The following is a 10,614-nucleotide window of genomic DNA, read 5'->3' on the forward strand; positions in this document are numbered from 1 at the left end:
ACAGTAGTACATAAAACAGGTACTCTTTACCCATAAAAGAAGGTAAAGGTAGTTTTTGAGATTAGATTTTGGGGGGGGCAAGTTATTTTTTTAATGGTAGAAAATTTCTGAAACAAGGAATATTAGAAGTGACCATGGCTGAGATCCTATGCAGCATTTAGAGGGCATCCACTAGTGCAGCCTTTCCCAACCAGTGTGCCTCCAGATGTTGTTGGACCACAACTCCCATCTTTCCTGACCATTGGCAATGCTGGCTGAGGCTGATGGGAGTTGTGGTCCAATAACATCGGCGGCACACTGGTTGGGAAAGGCTGCACTAGTGCAACATGCTTCTCCTTCCTCTTCTCCCCATGTGCAGCTCCCAGTCTACTCCAGAGAGCTGAAGGTCTACAGAATAGATTGGGGGGCTGCCCCTGCAGAAGTCCCATTGTGCATGCAGGATGCCTGTTTTTGTTATGGGCTAAATCCCCATTAACATTACAACCAAAGCCATTCTGTTCTACAGTGACCCAGAATGTTTTCAACTTTATAGCAAGCAGTTCATATTAGAATCACATCTTCAATCTGCAGCAAGTGGTGTAATGTCTGGACAAAAGGGCAAAAAGGCAGGCAAGCAACAGTAAAACTTTAGCTTTGTTTTTGACAGTAGCTGGTATCATGAAACATGTTTAGCAAAGCTCTTCTTGCTTTTTATTTTTAAAGTTTCTTATAAAATTATTTAACATGAAAAATTATCTGTCAAGACTGTCATGCTAACTGCTCTGGAAACAATGGAACCCTGCCTGTGGAATATTTTTCAGAAATTACAATATTTAAGGGCATAACTTTCATCTGAAGCAACTGCATTTTAAAGTGAATGACTGGAGTGGTTCAGATTTTTTAGTAGTTAAAGAAATGCAGCAAAAACTAGGAACAGAAATGGCTCTTCTCCTACTTCCACTTGCTCATCAGTGAATAAAATAGGGTTTACATCAGTAAAATATAGGAATTAAGCATCCCAAGGAATTCAGGATAGCTTAACAAACCCTGCCACTTCTGTTCATCTAACAGCACATACAACTAGAGCTGAATTGGGATGAGTATCTTGACAATAAATATGCAATTGTTGAGCAAACTGCGTATCTTCCACAGAGGTTGTGCTTATTACAACAGCAATATTCCCATTATCCACACCCAATATTTTGTACCCGGGAAAATGCAGTTCTCCTAGATTGTGTTGTGGATTGCAATTGCTGAAGAGACATAAATGCTCAAGGAACACTTTTGGCAAATGCTTTTTTCAGACACAGGCTACGTTTTTTAGTATGTACTGATACACTACAGTTCTGCTAACTAACGTATGCATATGCCTCATGGGGTTTCTTCCATAACAAATCTCAACAGCATGCTTATGAAATACAGCTCTCATTTTAATATTTCCACATACATTAAAGGTTGGTCCTATGTATAGTTTCAAACATCTCAAGAGCGCTACTTGTGTTTTAGCCAAACATTACACACTTTGGAAACACTGCACGTTCTGATTTTCAGCTAATCAAAGAAAACCTAGCGGAGAGGGCACACCCTTCTAAAAATATACAGTTAACAATTTCAGTATTTCTACCGCGTAATGGATTTTCTAGTATTTTCACTTCACATTTTTTAAAAAACGAGCCTTTTCTAATCAGTACAACCATGCACAGTGCAGCTGTCAGAGGAAAGCAAAATATTAATAAGGTCTCATGCGACCCGATGGAGGTGGTGCTCGATTTGGAGGAGTAATTGCTATGTCAAGATAATCGCCAATCTGGAACTTCTGAGACTGCAGAGTCATAGAATCGTCTGTGCCTTTTCTGCCTGACACTGTACTGCCAATTTCCTTCACCCTGTGGAAAAAAATGAGGTGCATGTCATTTGCCTTTATGAAACGAAGACCAAATTAAAAAACAGGTTTATACTAAATATACAATGCTACCTTATGCTGACCCGGATCATTGTTCCAACTGGCCAAGCATTTGCTGTGACCGGCAGCATCAGCTTTCCAATGTCTAAGGTAGAAGGCTTTCCCAGTTCTGCTATTCCAGGTCCTTTCTAACTGAAGGTGCCAAGAATTGGCACTGGGACCTTATACGCGCAGAGCATATACTCTTCCACTTATTTATGGCTTGTTCCCTAATTTTTATTATTTATTAAATTTATATCCTGCCCAAAGACCATCCAGGACAGAAAACAGATGATAAAGCACTAAAAATATCTTAAAAACAAAACAACTTAAGAACATCTTAAAAACAATTCCAATACAGATGCAAACTGGGGTAAGGTATCTACTTTAAAAACTTGTTGAAAAATTAAGGTCTTCAGTAGGCACCAAAAAAGAAAGACAGCACTTGTCCAATATTTTTTGTTGTTGTTGTTATGTGCCTTCAAGTTGATTACAACTTATGGCAACACTATGAATCAGCGACCTCCAAGAGCATCTGTCGTGAACCACCCTGTTCAGATCTTGGAAGTTCAGGTCTGTGGCTTCCTTTGTGGAATCAATCCATCTCTTGTTTGGTCTTTCTCTTTTTCTACTCCCTTCTGTTTTTCCCAGCATTATTGTATTTTCTAGTGAATCATATCTTCTCATTATGTGTCCAAAGTATGATAACCTCAGTTTCATCATTTTAGCTTCTAATGATAGTTTTGGTTTAAGCTGTTCATTAAGGGGAGTGAATTTCAAAGGGTAGTGCTAACAGTTTCTATTGGAGGCTTTGTGTGCTTATTCCAAGTGTTCACTATTTATACAAGGGAGTATGTAGCTATTCGTATGATGACCCTAACCTATTTGGATGGAACCATGTCCTACTGATCTCTGCAGAGCTTTAATTGCAATCCAAACACATTGCAAATAAAGGCTGTGTTGCTTATTTCCAGATTGAGCTCTGTATTTATTTATTTATTATTTGATTTATATCCTGCCCTTCTTCCCAGCAGGAGCCCTAATGACTTGTATCACTGAAGTATATTTGAAGAGTGGCTTCAGCAGATTTTTTGCTTAATGTACTGAGATAGGGGCTACTCCGCACACTTCCCAAGTTACTTTTCTAAAATTAGTAATGTTTTAAATATAGGGCAAGTTAAGAATACAAAACATACAAAAAGCTAGTCTTTAAATAGGTTCATGTCAAGTCAGGACCTGGTACATTAAGATTAAACCTAGTCCTTTCCCAACATATGTATAGCTATATTAAGATACGGATTTTGAAATTCACTTTGGTACTTTTTTTGAGCTGAGAACTGTAATGCAAAATTCAGAGTAGTGCAAAATCCAAAAGATAATTATGTTCCAATTAGCATATTAGTCCAAGAGGTGTGAATCAGGTCACTTCACTTAAAAATGAAGCCCCAAAGTTCTCCATCCTGCCTCTTAGGCAGCTTATCCTAAACTGTCCTATCAGCAAGCAGTTGTTTGGTAAAAACAGATATTATTAAATATAGTTCTGGAAAATTCTTACCCAGGTCTGTTGTTGTTGTTATGTGCCTTCAAGTCGATTACAACTTATGGCGACCCTATGAATCAGCGACCTCCAAGAGAATCTGTCATGAACCACCCAAGTTCAGGTCTGTAGCTTCCTTTATGGAATCAATCCATCTCTTGTTTGCCCTTCCTCTTTTTCTACTCCCTGCTGTTTTTCCCAGCATTATTGTCTTTTCTAGTGAATTATGTCTTCTCATTATGTGTCCAAAGTATGATAACCTCAGTTTCATCATTTTAGCTTCTAGTGATAGTTCTGGTTTAATTTGTTCTAACACTCAATTATTTGTCTTTTTCGCAGTCCATGGTACGCGCAAAGCTCTCCTCCAACACCACATTTCAAATGAATTGATTTTTCTCTTATCCGCTTTTTTCACTGTCCAACTTTCACATCCATACATAGAGATCAAGAATACCATGGCCTGAATGATCCTGACTTTCATGTTCAGTGATACATACGTTGCATTTTGGATACTCTATTCATGATAAGAGGTATTCAGAGGTGGTTTATTGCCTTCCTCTGAGTTTGGATACATCTTGGTCTGGTGTCTCAGCTTTGACCATTTCACCTTGGGTGCCCCTGCTAGGAGTCTAGCCTCTTGATCTAGACTCCTGGCGGCATTGCTCTCAGCTTCTTCAATACTCTCAAACCCCCTCACCATGTTAAGGTGTGCATCCTAAAGGGGGTATCCAGGTCTAGCCATCTGCATTTTAGAGCCAAAGGTATTCATCTTGATGCAAAAAGGGTCCGTTTTACCAGACTGGGATTTTTTTTTCTCCTAGGAGCAAGACACTTCACAAAAAGAAAGCAACTGCTTTTGCTAACTGGTAGCTTTAAATTAGAGACCCTTATGTCAATTTGCAGTAAGTCCGTCACATGTCCCTTAGCAATTGCCCAGGTAGGGATTCCTCAGGCTGGGGAAAGGGACAAAAATATGTAATGGACTTCACAGAAGGCCTTGAAGTTCAGGCTATATGGGCATTGTTCGCTATTACTTTTTAAAAGCTAATGCAGGATTCCCCGTGTATAATTCCCACAAAGAATCTCATTGTAACTTTTAAGATTTTCCTGCTAATTACAATTTAGAACTACTGTCTCCATTGACGATTACCTGTAACCAGGCCTTTTAAGATCTGTGAAGACTATTGCAAAGTTAAAATGTGTGCCCTTCTTTCTTGCTTCCGGGTAGACTTCTTTCACTAAGCTAGTCAGTTCTTTTAGAGTTGCATCCATCCTGGAATAAAAGCAGCATTATAGGTCAGTATAGTAACCCTTGATTTTCACATAATGATATTAAGTCAAACTCTTATGAGGATAGTGAACTGAAGACATCCTGCATCAAGAATTGTATCTCGTATTAGAGATTTCACAAAGGACTGGGGGGGGGATAGCTTTAGCCAACTTCTTCAGAGATAGTTTCATCTGGGACAGAAGACTGCCACAGTATACCTGCACCACAAACCACAGAATGATAAGTGGTAAATCCATAATGACTGCCTTGATCTTAAACCACTCTTTGCCCATCTACAGAACACTCATGCAGAAATCAGCAATGTAAGGAACAAGAGGCACATACTGCAGCAATTCTGCATCTCAGCCATCTTCCAATTAGAAGCAGGGCATCTGCTGGGTGAGAAGTGCCATGTGAGCCAATGCTCCTCACCCAGCAAGCACTCTGGGCAACAGCAAAGGCTGCCCTGCATTCACACCAATGCTGATCATATCAGCTACAAGACTCCGCTTCTCATTGTAGTTTATATGCTGTATTTTACTTTATCTTGTACGCCGCCTAGAGTGGCCGCTTGTGCAGCCAGATAGGCGGCCTAGAAATAAAATTTATTATTATATTATTATGACTCATAAGGAACGGGAGGACAATCAAGAGATTTTAGCAATTTTCCCAAAAGGAGGCTACTGGAAGGGAAGCCTTAGGGATGCTGTGCTAGAAAGAAAGCTTGTGAGCTGCACTCTGAAGTTTTTTCCCCCAGCTGGCTGGCACCTGTCAGCAATGAGGGCTCCAAAAAACAAGGGTGGGAGCTCGATGCAGCCGACGTGTGCTCAGCTCTAGATTGCCTATGGACGAGGTGGCACAGCTTCTGTGCCTTCAAGTAAGTGAAGCAGAAACTGCAATGCTTCACCAGTTGATGAATAAGCAGTAAGAATAACAGAGCCTCTGTGTTGGAGGCATGGAAGCAAGGTGACCCAACGTCTGTTATCACTCCAAAACTGAAACTAGCTGAGATGCAGACTTATAAGATTGCTGCCACTCACCAGGTGTAGATCTGCAGCTCGCTGGAGGGGACATTTCCTCGGGCAAACTCATCCATTCGGTGATGGCGCCCATTGTTGGTTGTGAAGACCCTCAGCAGCAGGGGACAGGTCTGTAAGGCAAACAGCAGGCAATTCATTTATTTGCTGTGAAACAAGCAATGAAGAAGAACAGGCCCGATTAACCTACATCATCTTTTTTGGGGGGCAGGGATAGAGTATAATCATTGTTTAATCTTTCCATTTTTACATTCCTGCTCATACAAAGTTTCTGCATATCCATACCTGTCCCTTTCCCTAAAATTCTACCCCCTATAAAAATTAGAAAGTTCTAACAAGGAATGCACTTTCAAATAGTTTGACATACATCTGGTAGCCACATGGGTATGCACATTAGGAAGCTCTGTTGCATGTTATCGGCTACAGAGGAGGGTCTTCCTCAAAGAATTACTCCAATATATGCAGCAGCTTTCAAGTTCCTGCCCTGGATTCCTTTGGGAGGAAGGGTGGGATTATAATCAGCAGCAGCTTCTTCGTCAGACAGCATGTCCTTAAACCACTCTTCTCCCTCTCAGAAGTCCAAACCCTAAACTTCACTTTAACTACTGAATCTGGTGAATGGTCAATAAATGCAAACTTCTAGAAAAGAAAGCATTCTTGAGGAAGTTACAACTCACAGAATACCATTGTCACTTATTTTTCTTGACACCAAAAACACTTCTGGAAAATTAGAATGGCTGAATTTAAAACGTAATATTAAATGGTTTAAAAATTGACCAAATTTTATTAAACCTCACAACAGTGGTGTTTGTTCACCAAAGTTTTCCATTAACGGAGATACTGGGCAAGATTGCTCTTGTTCCTTTTTTGTTCGCATTATCACTGAAACACTAGTCCCTTTTCTTAGTCTTCCAAGGTAAGAAGGTCTCTAACTATGAATATAAGGTTTGCCTTTACAGAGATGACACTATTTCATACTTAACCAATATTCAAAAGTGTAGCTAATGGATTTGGTGGGGGGAAAAACATATTCAATTTATGGTTTGTATATGAATAAAACTGAAAAGGGGGGAAATCTGTTGCTAGAAAGCAGGATGCATAAGCTTCACTGGCCAAGAAAACCTATTTGATAACTTCTTGACATCATGTTAGACCACAAAGCAATCATCTATATAAGAACAATTATATTCCTTCATTGTAGGACATTCAATATGATCTGTATCTTTGGTCTAACATGAATTTGTGTCTCCTTGGTAGAGTAGCTTCTATTAACATGAACATCTTAAAAATAGTTTTAACTTTCATAATGTACCAGTCCGTATCTCGTAAATATTTGGAAAAAACAAAAACTCATTACAAGTTTATCTGCTGTTTGTTTACAGAGAGATAAAGGCAGATTAGGACCTCACATATCAAGAGTGACCGTCACAGCAATTGTTTTATATGGCTTTTATGCTTGATAAAAGTCCCAGTATTTGGCTAGCTGGAAAACAAGCATGTGTAAGGACTTGGTATGGATAAACAGAAGAAAGAGAAATATAGTATATAAAAATGTCAGTTTCATTATAAATTCCCTTCTTGAGCTGTAGGACAAATATAGACTTGCTCCCTCTTTGTTACCAACTGACTCAGACTAACAGTGAGGTTTTGAACAATACAAAAATCTTGGACATTTCAATAACGCCAGAAATATGGATTAAACACATATGAAGCACTTTATGAATAATTAAATTCATTCTTGCAATTAAGTTTTTTATTTAATGGGAGAAAGACCATTCTTTTATGAATACTTACAGTTATAGTATTTTAAAAATTACTCAGGCAAAAATTTAGTGTCTCAAGATCAAAGATTAAATTTGATATTTTGTTACGTACACATAATTTGTCAAGTTTAATGCCATCTTTCTAACAGAGACAATATAAAAAAAAAGCCAAGACCTTATATACATTAAAATGGCACAGGAATCTGCAGGCCATTATAACAGGTTTGGGTCTTCCTTTTTATAGTTTATCTGGATATCAGTGATACTTTTTGCATTTAAGTAGAACCACTTTTAAATATACAGGACCTTGAAATTTTAAAAAATATATGGGACCGTGAGTGATAAATATTGATTTTGCCTCAAGAGAATATTCTTCATATGTGATGGAAATTGTGCTAGGGCTAGAAAATACTATAAGATGGTAATTAACATTCTTAATGAGATCATCCATCTGTAGCCAAAACTCTGTCAAGCATTGTTTGTGAAATTTTGTTAAGAACTTTTAATCTCTCAATCCCTGTAATATATCCCCCTTCTCTATCTGTTAAGAAGTGCTAGGGAAGTCCATGCTAAACATGGAAAGCAATACCTGAAGCTAGCAAAATCTGTGGCTAAATAAAATACGGGACTTACTGAAGAAACTAATTTAATTAACTGCTTGTCCAAAGAAATGTTACAATCAATTTGTTTGCATCAGATGGGAGCCAAGCTCTTTGTTTCAGTTCTCTCTACAGTTGAATAAGAGATACTACTACTCTATTGTACCTTGATACATTCTTATTTAATACCATCTTCTGCATATGTATTTCTTTTGTACTTTTGTTACCACTATTTTGTATTTCAGGGGAGAGCCAGTGTGATGTAGTGGTAAGGTGTTGGGACTATGACCTGGGAGACCAGAGTTTGAATCCCCGCACAGCCATGAAGCTCACTGGGTGACCTTGGGCCAGTGACTGCCTCTCAGTCTCAGAGGAAGGAAAGGTAAACCCCCTCTGAATACCACTTACTATGAAAACCCTATTCATAGGGTCGCCATAATTCGGGATCGACTTGAAGGCAGTCCATTTCATTTTGTATTTGCATGCTGCTCTTAAAAGAAAAGGCTATTTGCAACTTAGCCCTTTCCCATTAGAAATACTATCCTATCTATGCCAAAGCAAACCAGTGGGAAAAAATTAAAGTCCACTTGCTTGGAAGCCTTTCCTGAAAAAGACAGTGCATATACACACACACACACACACACACCTTCCCAGATTTCCCTGTACCATTGAAACAACTGAGAAATGTTTTTTTTAAAAAAAACTACTAAAATGGGACAAACATGTTTTGGAAACCTAAGTAAAAGGTACGGAAAGATGAGATGGGACTAGCTGAGGCTCATTTCTGGTTCACCCATGTTAATCATTTGATGATTTGCAGGTATGCGTGACTAGGCCGTCTCAAATAAAGCGTGCATACCATCTATCACACATTGCCCTCCAATCGTGCATTCAGTTATCAGACGTTCACCTGTGACTACTCAGCCAAGGGATGCACACACGTGTGAACCAGCCCTCCTTGTTAAGCACACACTCTGCTGCAAACACAGGTGTGCTGCTGCTAGCGCATAAAGTCTCAAAAGGCCCTCCCACGTTTCCCCTTGTTATTTGCAACTCCTCCCTATACCTTCTCACGATCGATAGGCTTTTCGGGTTCTTTCTTAATCTCCTCCTGAGTAACGCGAGATTCCACCGCCATCTTGCCGCCTACTCAAGCCCCAACCTCCGTGGAAACGGCTGAACGCGAAAACACAAGAACCGTTGAGCCAAACCCCTTTTCTGTCCCGCTGAGTCGGCCTTCTCAAGAATTCCCGAAATGCCCAAAGGTCCTCCTCCCGCCTCTTTAGGCTCCGCAGGAGAAAGATGGCGGCGCCCACTAGAGTCGGGTTTGCTTTTGGAACCACGACGATGACGACAACGCAACTCTCGCGAGATCTAAGGGAAAAAGTTAGCTTCGAAACTCTTTCGAAGCGGCTAATATGGATTTGCTCCCGAGACGACTGAGTCAAAGCTGCTGTGAAACATTTTCCTGCGGGGAGCGGCTTAATGAGGGCGTGTGTTTGTTTAAAGATGCAGACTCACACGTTAAGTCTTTAGCTTTTGGAGTGGTATTACCCCTAAAATGTAACATTTAGCATTTGAAAGCCTGTTTGACCCAGAGATTCATTGGTTGATCTTGGGCCAGCTACTGTATTTCGACCTAACCTACCTCACAGAGTTGTTGTGAGGATAAGGGGACGGGTATCATATGCACTGCCCTTTGGAGAAAGGCTGGGATAAAAAAATGAAGTAAAAAGATGAAGTGTGTGTGTATCTGTCCGCACGGTACTTTACAAAGAAAAGGTTTGGCAGTTCTCTGTCCTCAAGGGGCTTACAATTTAAAAAACAGACACTAGGAAAGCAACAGTAGAAGTGGAAATGAAGGGACGGTGTAAAAGACAGAACGGAACGGAACAGGCCAATTAGGAATCTGTTGTGCAACAGGGTTGTCAGTATTCCAAACAGGACAAAAACAGCTGATGTAAAAAAATATACAAAAGATTTATTTGCCCTGACATGCTTCAAGTTACATTCTTTTTAAAGGGTATTTAAAATAGTTTTGAATAATACAATAACAAGCAGTGTCAGTATATGAATTAAATTAAATATAAATTAAATAAATAAATATGAGCATATCATTTTAAAGTTCTATGTATTAAAATACCAGCTTTGATCATGTTCAAATGCTCTAATAATATCTGTCTAACCCCTCACATTTTTATTACTTGTATAACTATCTCAATAAAATGTCATATATATGTAAATAGAAAACAGCTCTCAACTATCATCTTTCAGAAAGGAAAATGATACTTGGGAATTGTGTTCTTTTTGCATATAGATGAGATTTCATTGAGATTCTTAGTAAAAAAAAATAGCAGATTATGCAGATGAGATCAGAGAGCTTAGATATGATAAAAGCTGATAGTCTGCCACATGGAATGTTTGTTGGTCAGTATACCAACAGAATACTTAAGTCTGTCTTTGGTTCCCAGCATAAGGAAAAAGCAA

At 39.2% G+C, this 10,614-nt stretch overlaps 1 protein-coding gene across 2 annotated transcripts; it reads right to left on the reverse strand.

Moving 5' to 3' along the window:
- Positions 1–1,388: 1,388 nt before the first annotated feature.
- Positions 1,389–9,524, reverse strand: SAP18 (Sin3A associated protein 18). Of its 2 annotated transcripts, none has more exons than XM_061628572.1 (4): positions 9,194–9,524; positions 5,769–5,878; positions 4,609–4,731; positions 1,389–1,865 (listed from the first exon to the last, which is right to left on the reverse strand). In XM_061628572.1, the coding sequence occupies exons 1-4, from the start codon at positions 9,263–9,265 to the stop codon at positions 1,709–1,711; spliced, it is 462 nt and encodes a 153-aa protein (XP_061484556.1). In that variant the 5' UTR covers positions 9,266–9,524; the 3' UTR covers positions 1,389–1,708. The 2 variants fall into 2 exon arrangements, with proteins under 2 accessions (XP_061484556.1, XP_061484557.1); XM_061628573.1 differs by lacking the exon at positions 9,194–9,524 and adding an exon at positions 8,987–9,079.
- Between the last annotated feature and the right edge of the window lie 1,090 nt (positions 9,525–10,614).

The sequence above is a fragment of the Rhineura floridana genome, chromosome 5 (assembly GCF_030035675.1).
Source record: "Rhineura floridana isolate rRhiFlo1 chromosome 5, rRhiFlo1.hap2, whole genome shotgun sequence".
In the NCBI taxonomy this organism is placed as follows: domain Eukaryota; kingdom Metazoa; phylum Chordata; class Lepidosauria; order Squamata; family Rhineuridae; genus Rhineura; species Rhineura floridana.

Excerpts from the sequence above, each read along its gene's own strand:
- SAP18 (XM_061628572.1), bottom strand. The coding sequence starts at position 9,265 with ATGGCGGTGGAATCTCGCGTTACTCAGGAGGAGATTAAGAAAGAACCC. Across the intron at positions 4,732-5,768 it reads GAGCTGCAGATCTACACCTG|GATGGATGCAACTCTAAAAG; the intron begins GTGAGTGGCAGC and ends CTTTTATTCCAG. Across the intron at positions 1,866-4,608 it reads CTTAAAAGGCCTGGTTACAG|GGTGAAGGAAATTGGCAGTA; the intron begins GTAATCGTCAAT and ends TTTTTTCCACAG.